Source organism: Salminus brasiliensis, chromosome 4, assembly GCF_030463535.1.
Source record: "Salminus brasiliensis chromosome 4, fSalBra1.hap2, whole genome shotgun sequence".
Classification (NCBI taxonomy): domain Eukaryota; kingdom Metazoa; phylum Chordata; class Actinopteri; order Characiformes; family Bryconidae; genus Salminus; species Salminus brasiliensis.
The window spans coordinates 21,694,724-21,713,467 of record NC_132881.1 but is presented as its reverse complement, the minus strand read 5'-3'; the positions used below and the strand labels follow the sequence as shown (position 1 = coordinate 21,713,467).

The 18,744-nt window shown below is 39.5% G+C and overlaps 1 protein-coding gene across 5 annotated transcripts in view; it reads right to left on the bottom strand.

Annotated features, from left to right (window-relative positions):
• The window catches only part of csmd1a (CUB and Sushi multiple domains 1a), a 498,833-nt gene that overhangs the window by 161,070 nt on the left and 319,019 nt on the right, over positions 1-18,744 (bottom strand). For all 5 annotated transcript variants that reach the window (XM_072677610.1, XM_072677611.1, XM_072677613.1 and 2 more), the window contains exons 15-20: positions 13,278-13,472; positions 11,911-12,049; positions 10,422-10,609; positions 8,639-8,827; positions 2,499-2,615; positions 1,487-1,702 (exon numbers count right to left, since the gene is read on the bottom strand). In XM_072677610.1, coding sequence (XP_072533711.1) covers positions 1,487-1,702; positions 2,499-2,615; positions 8,639-8,827; positions 10,422-10,609; positions 11,911-12,049; positions 13,278-13,472 — 1,044 coding nt within the window. The remainder of the gene's footprint in view (positions 1-1,486; positions 1,703-2,498; positions 2,616-8,638; positions 8,828-10,421; positions 10,610-11,910; positions 12,050-13,277; positions 13,473-18,744) is intronic.

Genomic DNA, 18,744 nt, shown 5'->3' with positions numbered 1-18,744 from the left:
AGAAGAATATGCAGGACCAGCTTATCTGGTCAGTGCACTATAGATTATTCATAGAAGTTCAAACGATAAACTAACTGGCTGGTGAAAATCAGTAGATGCGTAAAGCGATCTGGCAAAATGTCACATTTATACAACATTCTCCTTAATGGAAATGTAGCTCATCAGCAAAGACATGTTTGAAGCGTAAATGATTTTGCACTAGGTAAACCTACAGACGTATTACTGTTTTTAGCCACACATTTATCTATTGTTGGGTAATTACAATGTCTGAAAACCTATGAGCAAGTCTATTAGAGACTACTTAACAAGACAACACTTTGGGCAGGCAGCTTGAACAGTGCTAACTTGGCTAGCATTGTTTAACAGAGTACTGAGGAGAAAGTGTGGGTACACTATGGGAAAGTGACTTCTGCAGGCGTCTTTTCCCAAAGACAATGCATCTATACAGAACCTTGAAAACTTAAAGAACCGTAAGAATGCTAAAATTATTTTTTTGCCTGGTGTAAAGGTCCCTCACATTGGAGGAAACCCTTTTGTTCTTTCTATTTAGCACTAAAATGGGTTCCACTATTCTTACTCAAAGAATCCTTTTTCAGTATTATACAGAAGCCTTTAAGGTTAGAGTGTACTGAATAGACATTTTTCTTTATTAAAAGTATGGACATATATATAATTAAAATGAAAAAGGTGTCAACATTTAAACACACTAGCATACATGTAATAGAATGCAGATTAATTTTACACTGATTTGAAAGAGGTTGGGTGTTTAAATAAAAAAAAAATCATCAGTGAATAATCTCCAAAATTACCAAAGTATTTAAAGGTCTACAAAAATGTTTCAAGGTGAATATAAGCTTTTTTTTCTCCTCTTGGAAATGTAATTCAGCAAACGTACAATTATTCAACTTCAACAGTAAGTAAACAGAAAAAATACAATAATTAATAAAGCAAATAAATACAAAAATACTTAGTAAACATCTCTAGAAAAATTTCAATTACACAACTATTTTCCTAAAGTTTATTTATTTTTTGCTCAAACATAATATTAGAATAAATACAAACACTATTAATACTAATGATACTAATAACAGTTTTTAACCAATGTCACAAGGTATGTGTTTGTCTAACTCTTTCCAAACCTCTTATTGAACATCCCAGTATTCTTTGTAGTTATCATCCTAAATGAAATGTTTGGCTAATCAATACTTCATACTTCAATCAATACTGAGGAAATCCAGGAGAAATTAGGATCTAAACAAACTTCAGGATCTTCAAACTAAATCACAAGATAAGAAGAATCTATTTTTTTCTGTATTTGTATATTTACTTCTATTAATTCTAATTAAGCACTTGCTGTCAAGATAAAGTTTTAAAAAATGTGTTTAGATCTCTAAAAACGTACATCATACAGAAAATAAACATTATCTATTATTATTCATTTCCATAATGAGATCATTCAACTGGGCATCCACGTGTAAGAAACTACCTGAGAAGGTGATGTTGAAGCCCTCGTAGGACATGGAGAAGTCAGAGATGAAGCGGATCTGGGCGCTGAAGTTGCCAAACAGGCCGGCCTTGATGGAGGGTGGCAGCACAGAGCCCGTGAGGCGGGCCACAGGCTCAGCGAAGCTGCCGTCTTCAGTAATGAGGAGGTAATCATGAGAGTCCTCCAGGTGGAAAGTGTGGAAGACCAGCTGCACCCCTGAGGAGCGAGAGATGAGATTAGAGCCCCGTCCGTCACAAGCCGGAGGCTGTGCTTTTTCCCCACCCGCGGCGAGGCTGCGGTGGGTGCGTGGGACCAGCGAGAAGAAAAGAGAAATCTGCATCACCCCCGACGGGGTGTTGAATAAAAAATTGGCGAGGGAATGCTCAAGTGTAAATTTCTTATCAAGGGTAATTTGCCATGGGTGTAACTCTGACCTTGTATGATGATTTGATTTGATTATGATTTTTTCTCGAACCCTATGATGATTCAATTTAACTACAATATTTTGGTAAAATTTTGAATTATGATTAAAAAAAATTATGCTTAATGCACAAATGATTGAAAAAACTATTTTATCAGAAGGTATCGGCAAGGTATTAGAAAATATACATTTAAAACAAAATGTTGAGCTCTAAGTTTCAGCTTTAGAAAGTGCCATATTTAAATAAATCTAGGTTTTAGCTGACTGAAAAAAAAAAAAATAGTATGATTTTTTTCACTTACACCAGATGCATTTCATCAGCCAAGACACATGATATCTGACATGTGCTTCTTTAGGGAGATGCTTATGTCAATACAAGCCAAAATATTTTCATACGTTCTTCAAAAGTGAATTTTATGAAGCAATTCTGATCAATTCCACCAATTCAAATGTATGATGTAGCCACAACCATAGAGATTTAGATGAAGGTGGAGGAAGAAGGGAGGGTTGTGTAATCAGTCATGTCATTTTATTGCTTTGCTTTCATTTAACTGCTTTTCGCTGCTATAATGTATTCCTTTCTCTGCTTACCTTTCCCATGAGAAACTTCAATGGTCCATGTACAGTTCAAAGAGTTCGGGTAGAAATCCGGAAAACCCGGAGAGAGGATGGTCCCAGTTTTTCCATAGACATAACCACCACACAAAGCTGAAGAAAAAGCAGAATGAGGGGGGAAAAGCACACATGCGCTGCTTAATTATTGATCGCCAAGTTCAAAGCCTGAATTCAGTACAGCTTTATTTAAAATAAAGGGCTTCCCACCAATCTCCAAACACCTGGAGTACGGTCTGGGACAACGATGCTCTGTAATTATTCATATGCTGCCTTATATATCAATCTTCATGTTTCGCTAAACCAAAAAAGTAATACAAAGATGCAAATGATTGCGGCCTTGGACTGCCTCATAAGATTGGATTTGATTAGTATGCCAATTGTGGCAAAAATTACTCAAAGAAATTGCAGCATTAAAAAAGGGTCCAGGCGGATTTGATATGGAAATCTAGGTCAGACTCTGCAAACAATATCCCTTGGTGATGAGAATCTAATATGCACTTTATAAATTCCATAAACAAACTTTAACTCCTTCCTGGTGTTAGTTGGAGAGGAAGCACTAGTGACAATGGGAAAACAGGGATACAGGCTCGAATAGTGGATGTTCGGTAAGTGCTGAGTTTGAAGTGAACCAAAATTGTCAACTACAAAACCACACCCAACTTCAGAGGTTGGGTAATGGACCCCAATTACATACATACATGATGCAATTACAGATGTTATACATTAGTATATCATGTAATAACATTAGTATATCTGGCTAACATGTGCTTCAGACAACCATCTGTGTGACTGGACCAAAAGGTGCATAAAGGTGCATTTTATTATCAACATAAAAATGGGCTGCATTTTTATATGGATTATTCGTTTTTAAGAAATTACCCTGACACCTAAGTGACACGAAAAATGGGTGTATATATAAGGTCAGAGTCATGTTCACATGCATTAATGTGGCAAAAAGCTTGCTCGTACTTGGACAGAGGCCCAAATAGCACCAATGATTTTCCTAAAATAGCATCGGTTTTCATAAGCAAACGTATGGCGCTTGCTCTAGCGATCCCACCCAGCTTCTTCAGGGTACAGTGATGCTGGTGATTAAATGGAGCGCCGTGGTGTGCATGTTATCATAGACGCTGCGGGCCACAATGGAAAGTTAATCAGCGAGAATAGCTCTTTCACTGCGAGCCAAATAAAGTCAAGTAATGGCATGGCACCCCAGCATGCATCTATAGAACATGGGCCGAGGGATTGTATACTCTGGTTTTAAGAAAAATAGCATTAATATCTGATAAGTGCTTCCTTAAAAAAAGGAATTTTTGGTATGCAAGCGCATACAGTGAAGAGTGAGCAAATAATAAGCCAGGGCTCAGCAAGGAATCTTATTTTGCATGACCTTCGACCCTTATCAACTGACTATTCTGCCTGGAAGCAGATTTAAAGCTCATGTGCAAAACATATCAGGGCGAGCAGCGAGTTCAGGCCACCCTCAACACAGATGGTGTAATGAGCAAGCTGACTTTATTTTACAACATGGACTTGTGTAGGTCGAGCAGGACTGCAGCAAACTGATTAGCCGGAGCATAAAATCTATGTAGAAGGGTAGCTGGATAATGGTTGGGGGATACAGCAAAAATATAACATCAAAATGTTTCTCATGTGTGGTGCACACAGGTCTTGGAGGAACAGGAGTAATCAAACAACTGATAAGAAAATGAATTATAATCATTTCTGATTCTATGCTTTATTAACTTTGAAAATGGGTCCAAATGTAGACGACCATCTGATTTATATATGTTAGGGCAAATTATATTACTGTGGAACAATTTTTTACAATTTCTGCATTTTTGTCCACAGTATGTCTTTATGCAGACTTACTATGTTTCAATAAATGTCAAATTCATCTTTTTTCATTAAATCTTAACTGTTAAAGGAAATCTGTTTTGGAAAATCACCATTAATATTACAATTTAGTTCTAAACTACATTTAATCCATGTCTACAAACCCTGTGTTAGAATGCTTTTTGTATTGGTCAACTGAGGTTATCATTTTGTTTTTCCAGGGCCAAATTCAGAATTGAACTAATCAGATATTATTTACAGTGTCGACACTGAAGAGATGAGTTTTTAGGCCTTGGCAGTCAGCACCTGTGTACTATGCAATGCAAAGTTCAAGAAGAAGTCTGGGCAAGAGAGAGACACAGAGAAGGACACATCAAGAGCCTGGAACTTAAAGAAGAAAGAAAAAGAAGTTTTGAAAAGCAGAGTATGGGTGCAGCGCTGAGTCCTTTAAAGCCTGAAATGTAAGATCCAGAGCTCTCAATCTGATCACTGCAAAAAGGACCTGCAGAGGTTGAGTCTGGAGATAACTAGCATTTGAACAAGATGTTTAGCAGCCTCTGCATTCAGAAAGGTTGTACTCTTTTGACTGATGTTGTAAAATAGGAACATTTAGAGCTAGTTGGTAAATGATATGGGATTGGAAAAATTAAACCAGTCACCCTGGAACATTCCAATTTTTTAGAGATGTGTGATGGATAGGCAGTGAAGAAGTTAAAAGCACAGAGGTCTAGGAGGGAAGTGGTTTGTAGATGCAGTTTTGACCAAAAGATTGGAAAGACAGAAAAGAAACACTTCTTCGACATTTGGGAAGTGGATGGAGGAGTACAACTGGGTGTCATCAGCCCTGTTCAAAGAAGCCATGTGAGCTTGTCACTGATCCCAGTGATTTAGTGGGGGAAGAGCTGAAGGAAAAAAGCAGACCAAGATAGCATCATCCTGTTACCCACCAATCGCATCGATGGAATTATGTTTTACATTGGGAGGTGGAGTAATGTAATTTTACTACAGGACGTTTCTAAAATTAATGACCGTTTCACAAGAGATAAGGAATCTCGGCATGAATGACTTCCATCATCTCCATCAGGCTCCTGAAGAGTCCTGGTTCTGGTTTTGACTGAGGTTTGCCACAGACTTGGACAGACTTGGACCGATCGCAGGAAAGTCTCAGACCAAACAAGACGGTAATTTATATCAGTCACAGTCAGGGGTGGTCTAGGAATGAACAAGGTGGCGATGAGGATTAATGGCGCTCAAGGTTGGTCTACATGAGCAATGAGCAAGGTGGTGATCAGGACAAATTAGGCAGTAATAAGGACCAATTGTCAGAAAGAGGTCTGAGAATAAATGAGTAAATGATTAGGACCAACTGCAGTCACGGGTAGGTCTACAAAAGAGCGAGGTTGATATTAGCACCGATCACAGTTACAGGTATTCTAAGAAAAAAACAAGGTGGTGATTTGGACCAATCACAGTTTGTAGGAGGTCTCACAACAATTGGCGCAGTGATTAGGACCAATCAAAGGTTAAGGCAGTGATTAGGACCATTCGTAGTGAGTAGGAGGTCCTAGAACAAATAAGGCAATGATAGGGACCAACTGCAGTCACAGAGATGTCTACAAAGGAACAGGGTGGTTATTAGGACCAACTGCAGTTGTGGGGTGTGTTAATTAGGAGTTCTGTTTAGAGGTCAATGCACACCATACCATGTAAACTCCAATCACAGCATTGTTTTTGGCAAAAATAAGTTGTTTTACTACAATATGTCTTTCCCATTTGAAGAATTCTGCCAGCTTAATTCCTAAACCAGTCATCATCCCAGACAGTGCTGCTACAATATTTGCATATACAATATGTCTTGTATGGAGGACTCGGCAAACTGACGTTCATATGAGACTGCAAGATGGTGGTTTTTAGTAAGATTCAACTTGTTCAAATCCTAACACTATCACCCTTCACATTTATATTCATGAGTACTGTTTGCAATAGCATGGCAAACCCCAGAGTCTACCGATTCAGTCACTGAAAACCATCTTCAAATACCCAAAATACATTCCATTTTCAATCCTAAGCACTACTGAGAAATTTGAGAAACAGTTTATTTGATCATTTGATATCAGTCAGTTCTTGCTCACCATTTCCATAAAGCTATTTGCTCAAACTGCAAGCCAACGTATCTAATTGCATGGAGCAGCGTCGAGAGCCAATCCTGAAACATTCCTTCTCTTTCTAAAGCAGCCTATTAGTATTAACTCAAACCTAGGCCACCAGCAAGCGCAGGCTAAAGATTTATGGATATTAGCCGATGGAATAAACAGTCGTCTTAAGCCGAGAGAAATGTTCAATATATGGCTTAACGTCCCCTAAACATACATTCCTATCTCACAGCACAGTTGTGGATACAGCTGTCCTGCCTATAATGAAGGTCAGGCTCTGATGAGAGCACATCAGGCTGAATCGGAGTCTATTAGAGGAGAAAGGCATGCAGCCGATAAGGAGCCGGTGGAGGAGGAAATTGGAGATTCCGAACCAAATGGGCTGCGGCCTGATTGCGCTTACTGGAAAACACTCCACACGCTTATTTCAATCCCTCCCACAGCCAGGAAACAAATAAGATAAACAGCTTGAGTGAGCACTCTCCTGTAGGTACTTCCTCCCTATCTAGCCAAGTGACTCTCTATGGCCTCCTTCTCCTCCTTTTCCTTCTTCATCTACAAAGTTATCTTTGAGACTGTTCATTCCGGTTTGCACTCAGCTCATCAAAAATGGACGTCCTGAGGAGGGTGGGATGGGGGTTGGGGTGCGGATGAATGTTGGGGCGGGGGGGTTTGGGGGGCGGGGGGGTTCTGCAATGAAACTGATAAAGAAGGCATGAGTAGGATTGCTCCCACCACTGGTACATTTCCACTATATCACATGACAGCTTCTTTCTCTGGACTGTATTTAATCACTCAAGGACTGTTCATTGCAGTTGCTGGTATTCATTATTAGCATGCTGCCACTCCAATGTGCTACCTGTAAAATGTACTAAGTTACTGTTGCTATCATGAGGAAAACTCACTAATTCTTTTCATTTTTTAAGCCTATCACCTGGAAATGCCATCCTGTGAACCAAGGTAATGATTCCATTTTTTCTGTTACATTAAGCAGTGTTAAATTAAGAATGTGTAAAGTTACCAAGATTTCAGAGATGCTCTTATGGTCCACTTAAACATAAAGGTGCTTTGTCTATTGTGTAATCTAAGCAATGTCACAGGAAAAAAAACAACTATTGCCTATATGAAGAATCATGTTTGTAATAGCGTGAAGTCTGTGAGTGTGAAGAGCCTTCAGTTTTTTCCGCAGCATGCTTTGGGCCATTATCTGCACTGACCTATTAGTTTTGCAGCATGTGACTAAATCTGAGTAGATATTATAGCTCTACACACTTCAGAATTCATCCTGCTAATTTTAGCAGCAGTCACATCACCAATAAACACCAGTTACCCACTCCAATGGTGGTTAGACATGCTCATGCCGTAACAGTGCCTCCACCGTGTTTGACAGAAGATGTGGTATGCTTTGGCTCATGAACACTTCTATATACTCTTCTATATACTCTTCTCTTCACATCTTTCTGGTACTTTTGTTAATTTTGGTTTCATCTATTCAAAGAATTATGTTACAGAGCTGGGCAGGCTTTTTTTTAATTATTTGTATTTATTTCATTATTTTCTTTTTCTTTTTATCAAAGTCTAGTCTGCCCTTTCTCTTCTTGTGTGTTGCCAGTGATTTACATGTTAAGGTAAACCTTATGTATTTAAATTCCTGAAAGCTTCTCTAGATTGTAGACTCCCGACAATCATTTCCTATTTCCTGAACAGTGTGTTTAAATACCTTAGGTCTTCCAGAGTTTTCAAGTTTTCAAGCTTGTACTATATTGTAATGTATTATACTATAACTTCAAATCATGGTTTCAAATAATTTGTAGACTTTTATGACATTTCAGATGTGTCCAGAATGATGAACATAGCTTTAGATGATTCTTCAATAAAGTAGAAAGCTACACAGCATTTACCAAGAAGGTTAATAGTAATCAAATCAAATATAGTAATCAAATCAAATCAAAAATAGATCATTTCATTTCATATAATATTTCATCAAACACTGTTATCACTGAAGGAAAAGGTTACAATAATATATATACTCATTATGACAAGCAATTCCAAATGTCTGAATGGCGTGTTTGGATAAGAATCCAATATTTCTCCTTGACCTAACTTGACTTGTGAGAAAAGGCCTACCGTCGCAGCTGGGCAGAGCGTGGTTCCACTGATGGTTCCTCTCGCACACAATGGGCTCCTCATCGCTCAAAGTGTAGCCTTGATCACAGCTGAACGTCACCCTGGAGCCGATGGCGAAATTGTTCCCGTGCCTCTTTCCGTTGACTGGAATGCCCGGATCCAAGCACGAGTCGCTCTCCATCATGATGCCTGCGGGAGCAGAGAGGACTCTTTCATTCCACCTCCGGCACCCAAATTGAATGGAGGGTGGTGTCAAAAGCACTTGATACAGTATAAATCACCAGAGGTTAGTCCCCCTGAGCTCTCGCTCTCTCACTCACTCTCTCTAAAATCATCTCTAAATAGTGAATACTATTTAATGCAGTATTTGGTTAATGCAGTGGTTTTCTCTGTACTGTTAGGACTCTTGACATTCTTTTTTCTCCTTTCTGTCCCTCAGCTCATTTCCTCCAGTAGAAGTCCTGGGCTGAGCGGACATCTCTACCTTAAGGAAAACCTTAAAGGTGATTTCTATTTTCACGGCTTCTAACTAGATTGCGAGAGCGGTTCGAAATAACTGAATAATAATCCATCAACTCCAATGAGTTTCAGAGGAGATAGCAGGGTTGCATAAGGGGTGCTGTCAGAATCACTTCATTGTGAGTCATGAATATCTGTTAAGTGAATCTAGCCACCCCCTCCGTGTTCTAGTCGCGCCTGGGTCTCTCGACCCTGTCTCTCTCGCTCTCACTCTATCTCTCTCTCCTTATGCAGCACATTATAGTACAGCGGTGCCATTCAATCCACGCTAAAAAAAAAAAAAAAAAAAAGAAGCAATTGGAAACAATTTACCTAATCACCTGCTGCTGGTCAAGAAGGTTTATGCATTTTTCTTGTATATAAGAAAGACCGTATAATCAGCGGCATACCACAGAGTCTTATTCATGTATTAATTAATAAAACAACATATGCATGTCTGTGGATATGCAGCACATTACATTATAAATGTTTCCTTCAATCCACTCTGAAAACAGAAAGCAATTTAAAACCATTTGCCTAATCACCTGCCGTTAGCCGTGAGGGTTTATGCATTTCAGAAATGGAATGACAGATTAAGAAAAAGTGGCATACAATGCAGATTTTCCCACAGAAATAAAGCTATGCACTTCTGTATGTCTAATTAATACGTTGACAGTGACTAAGAAGACAGCCTAACTATTTATGGTCAGATCTATTCAGCATAGATCACGAAGATCATGATCTAGTTCACTCTATTTCAGCTCTCAGCATGGATTTCACAGAATTCAGAGTAATATCAACATAATATTAAATTTTAATTACATTGTAAATCGCTATTTATAAAACATCCTCCAGCTATTGTATTAACAGCCTTCCACATTCAACTTTATCTTACAGCTTGCTTAATAATTCAATAAGGTTAGTAACCACTCTTATAGTTATCTACTGCCTCTGGTTGTTTTAATGATTAGTGATGTGATACCATCACAAATTCGACTGTGAAACGCTACCCATTCGTCTTCGTAAGGCCCGCAAGTCTGTAGCTGAGCAGAGAACTGGGCCCAATCAGCTTCTAATCACACGCGCTGGTATTGCAGAGCTATTGCGGAACATGAAGCAACGGCTGAAGCAGAAAGGGCTCACTGCTCGCTGGGAAAGTGCACTTGCGCAGGGCATGAGCCAATGGCTTTTACGTGCTATGTAGTGTACTACATGTCAATTAAGGAGTCATTTGGACTGAGCCAAAAATGGTTTTGAGCAGAGGCCTGGGGAAGGTTTGACTCACTCTCGTAGCGGATTTGGAAGCCCTCGCTGGAGCGGCTGTTGTCAGTGGTGAAGAGGAGGTACATGTAATTGCCGGTGCTGATGAGGAAGTGCGGTGCCTGGGTCCCGTGGTACTCTCCGATCAGTGGCGACGAGTTGGAGGGCCCGTCACGGATCTCCAACGTGTCGTAATTAACCTCGGTCTGGAACCTGTACGAATGAGAGGAGACCACCAGAGAGCAATTTTCAATAATAGGCCAGTCTGGTTGGAGTTATACTAATATTACTGTAGGGTATACAACATCGTAGGTTCAGATCATTTGTAGGATGCTATCTAGAAGCACTCTAGATCTAGAATGATGAACAAAAATGTAATTTAATGTATAATTATACTTTTATTTCTTACAGTTTTATGCTGTAACACATACTTTGGCAGAAATCACAGTTTTTTTGTAGAAGTTAAAATTTTATATTCTCTACATTATATGAACAAATGTATTGGAACATAAGCTTATTCATTGTTTTCATGACAATGAATGAACATTTATTATCCTGCTTTTTTCCACAAGTCTCTACGGGGACATCTACTAGATTTATACTAGATTTTGGAGCATTGCTGTGAGGATTTGACTACATTTAGTGACAAGATTGTTAGTAAGGTCAGAATGTTATATGATCACCACCCACCTCATCCCAAAAGCATTGGATAGAGACCCAACCATCATTCCAGATAACATAGTAGTTCCACTGCTCCACAGATCAAAGCTGGGGGGCTTTATACCCATCTAGCCAACACCTGGCATTAAGCATTGTGCCAACAGGTTCATGTTTATCTGCTCTAGAGAGTCCTATTTTACTGACAATAATTCTCTACAGGGACTAGACAAGTTGTGGATGTACATCCGTGTCAGCAGTGCATGCAACATAAAGCAAATGAAAGCGTTCATTACAAGGGGTGTCCACTTTTTCAGTAATAATATACATAACTTGACCTGACGATAGAAAATTATAATTGCAGTATATTATTGGTCAGTATTACAGTATTTGATGTCTAAAACGTTGATATCTAGTTTATTAAATTTCAATCTGCAATATGTAGACCCCCATCCAGATTAAGTCTAAACCGGGACTAAATAGGATTCTTAATTGTGAAACATTACTGATATTATAATATAGACCTAAACCTTGTCCACTGAACCAGATTTAAAATTATCGTTGGATTATCAAATTCCAGATGGTAGTGTATATAAACTCAAGCACTTGAATTCCTCATTTACATCACTACAAGATTACATGTTAATTTCACAGTACTTACCAAATGATTCATAATACTCGCTTAATAATAAGTCTTAGGATAAATAAATGCATAACATGCCTCCATGACAAGCTATGTGCAAAGGTCAACGAATAAAAATGTGGGGAAAAATATAAGGGGCTGGAGAGAGAAAAAAAAGGAGTAACTTCAGCCAGGGTCATGACTGTGAATTCCAACTGGCTCAAGAGATTCCAACCTGTCAAAAGAGATCTTGATGGCATGATCCCTCCTGGCTTCAATCACCCATTCACAGTTGAGGGAGTCTTTGTAGTAGCCAGGCCAGCCAGGGGACAGCAGCACTCCCGCCGGAGCTGTTAAATGTCCTCCACAGGGAGCTGGAAAAGCAGAGGTAGAAAAATTTGATCATCAGCAACACCCATCCAAACCCCAAAACTGTCCAGCACCAGATTCCGGTAAGGGGGAAGGATAGCATAGCATGTGGGTGGATAGCAGGTGAATGACAACATCTGCCTGCACACCGAGGACCGCTCCCCTGTCCAGTTACACTTCTAAAGTTCAGTCATTTTCACAGTACATAGCTGAAAACATCAAGACCAAACTTGCAGCTACTTTAAAAATGTGGTTGACAGGTTCACCTTCTTACCAACATGTTGTCAGTGGTACATTCACAGGCTTTAGCTTTGCCCCCCTTATCCATTACAGTCACAGTAGTTGGAATGTGTGCCTGCCCACATTTGGCACCAAACATGTAGCCCCAATTGCCGAGGCCCATGAGCTATGCAGTCCCACCACTGAATACACAAAATCTCTGGATGAAAGTGCGTAGTAAAGACTGGTGGAAGAGAGATGTACTAAAAGAATTCACAGATTTTGAGTGGTAGCAAAATATCCATATGACACAGCAGTTATTCGTGATTTTATGAGACTTGATGATCTCGCCCCCGTGGAACAGTACATGTCCACTGCTCGCATCATTTGCTTCCTTCACCTGTGTGAAGCCGCTTGCCGCTTGAAGCGGACAGACAATTACACGCATGCAGTGGACATGAAACCACAAGAGTCCCTATTTCAGTAATGATGTATGTTGCTGTTGTCTTGCACATAAAGTTTCCGCTTGTGAATGTAATCAGATACAGGTGCTTATAAGTCCATCATTCTTCTACTTTGTGGTTTATTTAAAGCATAACCTACCTCATTTTTCTATTCAGAATGGCCCAATCAGATTAGTCTATTCAGAATGAGGTGTGTACATGGAATTTAAAGTAGCTAGTAATAGTAGATAGAAAGCTATAAATCAAATTATTACCAGATCATCAGGCTGCATGTAAACATGGCTACTCTAACACTTATTTAATAAAATATTTACCCCAAAATGTTTGCTTACATGTTTGTGTAAAATATGAATTTAATTTTGCAAAATATTGTTTATGGTATTTTTTTTGTATAGTTTCAGTTTCTAATTCCTTCTGCCTCCAGCACTTTGGCCTGCTACTGTATTCCTCTATTTCAACATCTGCTAAATACTTGTAAGTGTATGTAAGTAAAATCCAAAACATAGGGGCTACAGCACTTGCTCAGACCCGTGAGAAGGAGGATGACTACCTTCGCAGCGTGGGACAGCTGCGTTCCACACCACATTGCCATCAAGGATGACGCAGGTGATGGATTCGGATCCGTGGGTTTTGATGAAGCCCTCATCACACGTGAAGAGGACCGAGCTGCCCAGTAAGAAGTGCTCTCCGAAGCGCTGGCCGTTGATGGGGATGCCAGGGTCATGACATTCGTTCTGGCCAAACGCTGGAGGTTGGAGATGATAATAATCAATCAGTCAGAAAGACAGAATACCACCGTGCACACTGAGGATCACATTAGCTTCCATGTGTTTAGACTGGAAACAAAACAATCTAATCCACATCACACACCACAACACATCATTAAAGAAATAGAGTTCTGGAATACTTAGTTATCTAAATGCAATCAGTCAATCAAGAGTTCACAGTTTGGTCTCGACAACACTTTACTGGACCCTTGCTACATAATACTGATATATCCATGCTATCAACATGCTATGGCAGATACCATATGCTGTCATGATTTGTTATGACAGATTCTGTTATATCCACATAATGGTCTCAGGTCACTATTACACACTGTCATGACAGCTTGTTGCATGCTAATTTAAAGTCATTATACCAAACAATATGGTCTCTGTCACTAATGGTAACAGGAACATTGCAAGCGCTAGGGATGCTACTTATTGATGGTTTAACTGGCAGTACCAAATTGGGGGAAAAAGGGAACAATTTGACAAACAAATTTAACAGATTTCAAATCATTAATGACTTATCATTGCTGTTATTCGAGTAGCAACAAAATTGTTAGTACTATAGAAAACCCTTTTGTTTGGAGTGTAGATTGCCTTAAAAAGATTGCATATCTACAACATCACAGCAATTCATTAATACATGTCTCATGTCAGTAACTATTCATTTACTTTCATTTTTTTCATTATTTATTTCTAATTTTAGCCATTTTCCTACCCAATGTTACCCATTTTGTTCACTCAATTTGAAAGGCTAACTACCCAATCCCCATTCATGTGAACACCCCCATCACTAGCAGTGCCCCCACACTAGAAGGGCAAAGCCTAGCATGTCGCTTCTGACATATGAGAAGCCAGCCATCACCTCTTATTGAACTGCCACTGGTGCAGCATCACTTTGTAGCCAGAGCACTCTGAAGAAAGCGTGGCTCCCCAGCTCAGATACAACAGCTAATAGATCGCTGTGCTGACCAATATCAAACTGGGAGTGATGTGGGGAGGAAATGCCATCCACCCACCCCTGCGAGAGCAAGGTCAATAGTGCTCTCTCTGACTCCAGCTGCTGATGGCAAGCAGCATGACCTGGGATTCGAACCAGCCATCCTCAGCTCATAGTGGCAGCGCCTTAGATGTCATTATGTTCATTTCATTTATTCATAAGTTGGTATGGGTGAAAAATGAACCAGCTTAAAATGTTGCGTTTGTTATTTCACATACGGAACTACAGTAAATTAAATTAAACATGAGTAATGGTGCTCTCTTTATAATGAAATATGTAGTAGGTCAGTGTTCAAGTACTGACTGTATCCATCATATGTTCAGAAAAGCTTACTGTGGTGTAATTTATCACAATAATGATAAATATCCCATGCATAATCCTGCCTCACAACAGATTGTGAAGTGGACTAACACACTGAGAACATTCAGACTTAATGATGACTGCTGCTGCTGTGTTTAGTTATATGGCAGACTTTTATCCGAGCAAACCTTTGGGCAACAAACTTAGATTAGATAAATTCTTAAATTAGATAATTCTACATTTAGTCTCCAGATTTATACCTGACCTTTTTTAAGTTTTATCTTGAAAAACAAGACCTAACTTTTTATATTACTTCCAATTATCCTCTAATGCCTGATGCGGGCCAAGTTTGAGTGACATGCGGGCGTCATGGGTGTCAGGTGAGATCCTTCAATTATTGGATGCACGGAGGAGCTCCAGCACAAAATCCCCGTCAGGCTATTTTTGAGGCCCTCGATTGGTGCGAAACATCTGTTTGTTCCACCCTTGTGGCAGGAGGACGGTTAATGCACGGGGACGAGGGCACCAGGGCAGAGGTCACAACCCTGCTGACAGTGTGGTTGTTATTACGGGCTTTTCTACCAGCCACTCCAGCTCTGCATCGGGACGTGTCTCTTCCTGTCTGAGAGGGTCACACCCCATTACTATAGCGTCCACTGCAGAGATATCAAACCACACAATCACCTGACATTGACACCCACTCTACTCCCCCTGACCAATCCACCCCGCCACCTTGGTCAGCCACCATCTCACATAAAAACAAACACATAGCATACCAAACACAGCCATATTCTCCACCTGGATGGACAAACTCACCCACACACACAGAGACATGTCTAGGATAAAAAATAATGAATAACCTTGTCAGAATTTCTCATCATGCTGCTTGCATTTTGACATGCATCATCTATACTTGTATACCAATGTTGTGTATACCAGTGTTCTTCATACACAGCTGTACTGGTTTTTAGCTGTATTCATAGATATTGATAAATAGCAATATTGACAGGTGAGTAAAACTATTACTCTTAGTCAGTTGCAACAAATGTCAACACTGAGATCCAGAAATGACACTTATTACTTCAAACACCAGGAGAGTGAAATTAAAATGTAATTTTCATGATGTTTATTTTACAAAAAACAGGGCTTCAAGGGGCTTTAGGAAGGGCAATGGTTCTCTATAGAACAATGACAATCTAAAGAAGCCACTGGGTACATCCATTGTTCTTTGCCTAGTTAAAGTTTGCTTGGACTGGCACTGTAGGTGATACCCTATATATAGCAAATAATAAAACGGTATATTTTCACTTTAACACCCCAAATGTCATTTGGGGATCCACATATAGAAGCTTTTAAAATTTTAAAACTGGTCTCCACTGTCAAAAATCCTTTTTTTCAAGACTTTATAGATTCTTTTTTGCCCTCCCTCTAAAGCAAATGCAGCTTCTTTTTAGGGATGAGAGATGGTGTACTTCGTCCTTCAAAAGATGTCATCAGGACTCCTAAAATTGCTTGTTACCACATGACGTTTTTTCAGTAGAACTGACTGACAATTTCTTGTTTTTTGTACCCACATGTATGAGTTTACCTGTGAGAGACCAGTAAATATTGCTAAATAATAACCACACCATACACAACTACATCACCACCAAACAAACTATAACTGGTGGTATCTTAAAACTGTACAAAAAATGCAGGGAAACTGTTCTTCAGAGTGATGCACTGTGACTGTCACATGTCCTTCCATATCCACCTACCAGCTGAACTCCAAAATACTTCTGTTTCATCCTTACTTTGCAAAGTATTGCCAACCTTCTGTTGCCTACTGAGTGTTTATTATTGTTTATTGATTCTGGTTCGTTTCTTGGTTTCTGACTCTTCTTAGCCAATGTCTGGCCTATTGGCTCTGTTTTTGTGAGCTTTGGTTAGTTTATATTGTTGTTAGTCTCACTCAAGCCTCGTATTAAAGTATTCACTTCATTTTACATCCGCGAGTGTCTGCTTTGTTTTCCCAACAGAATCCTTTCACAGGAAAAAAAACCCAGTGCTGAATTAACACTCTTCGTTCATTTGTGTCCAGTGTCCAGCTGGACCTAAATTAACATATTAAGTGTTGAATCACCATTGGGGATTTTGCTGTGTTGCACTATGTTGTCGTTATTGGTTCACTGCGGCAGTGAACATTTACAGCAATGTCGTTTGGTAGTTTGAAACTGCTCTGTCTCCATTTGAGTAACATTTGGATGGTGCTCCCTACTGGCCACTTTCCTCTTCAGCCTGTGTGTGTTTAGCTCCAATAGAACACATTATACTGTCATTGGCCACTTCCTTAGAAGCATTTACCTCACTAGAGTGCAGTTAGAGTCTGCAGCTCATCTGTTGATGCGCAATTGGTGTTCGGCACCCTCTAGCTCATCAAACCTGCTCCTGGAGATCTACCGTTCCTTCCTACAGAGTTCAGCTCCAACACAAATCGACCCCACCTGATCCATTTAATCATCAACCCAGAAGGAGGGCTGGGGATCACTGCTCAAGCTTTTCATCAATGGGTACTTTCTAACCACAAAGCCGATTTTGGCTGGATAGTTTTGGTGGGTGGACCACTCTCTGATGTATATAAAATCCATGGCATTATCAGCCGCTACCAAGTCCGTGTCTGAACTGAAATTCAATTGAGAAAAAGGAGTCGGGAACAATTGGTAAAGTGGTAAAAAGTAGAATTCTTTCTTCATACATACTTAGTAAAAGTATGATAATAAAAAATGCTCTCAAAAAGCCACGCGCCAACTAAACTGGGTAAAAAAGAAAACACTTTCATGAAAAAGAAGGAAAAATGCTGGAGCTGCCCACTGAGCTGAATTGGCTCATGTTTTTTTGGAGTCCGTGGTGTAAAAACAGAACCAGTGGGGACAATTTACAGCGCAATGGTGTAGCCAATTCACTCCCTCATGGCATGTCTGGATGTGGTATAATACTTTCTCTCCAAGGCTTGCAGAAACCAAATGTTTGCTGCTACCAGACACCAACGCTTCCCTCTTTGAGTAAATCTAAAACTGAAACATGCATATGGGAATTTGCCAGGTTTTCATGGCATTCTCCTGAAGTTCTCTTTTGTAATCAGTGGATTATCCCTCTTTTGGGATCATGTGGCTATATAAAACAGCAGTACAAAGCAAGGATCTGAAGTTGCATTGTATTTTTACTCGCATACAGAAAAAAAAAAAAAAAACTAAACAGTACGTGGGGTGGGGTGGTGTTAAGGGTTATTCCTAGGTTAATTTCACACAGATGAATTTGAAAGGCTGAATTCAGTTAGAGCTGTTCTTTGTGCAGTAACTTGTGCGGAAACTGCAGGGAAACAAGGATTTTCATGAAATTCATTTAATAAGGATTTTCATAATAATCACCTTTTTGAATATCACAAAATGAGCCAATCAATCAAAGTGCAGAATGCAGTGCTCTGAAAGATTCATGACTGAAATGAAGCAATATCCATGAAGAATGTTTTTGCCTGACTGCATGAAAAAAGGAATAATCCTGCAAATTGATTCAGCACAATAAAGTCCACTGGACAATTTAAAATGAGTGCACTTACCAAATGTTTTGCTAGCACCTCATTTGTGGATAAGATGTACTTTTGAGATCCCCAGCCATAAAAACTAATAATCCAATGTGTAGATCCTGATTCGGCAATATGACTTTATGATTTAAACATTTATGTTCTGCAAGATTGAATACAAAAGATCTAAGCAGCAGAATTCACCTAACCTATAAACAAATCCATGAGCATAAAGCAATCCATAGTCTTGAGCAAAGGTCACACGAAAACTTAAAGTGAGAGGTCAGTAAAAAAATCTCAAGCAATCTAACAAGTAATAAAAGCTTACTGTGCATCGCAATAATTAGCATCACCGATGCATGCTTAAATCAGCTCATCTCTGCCTCTC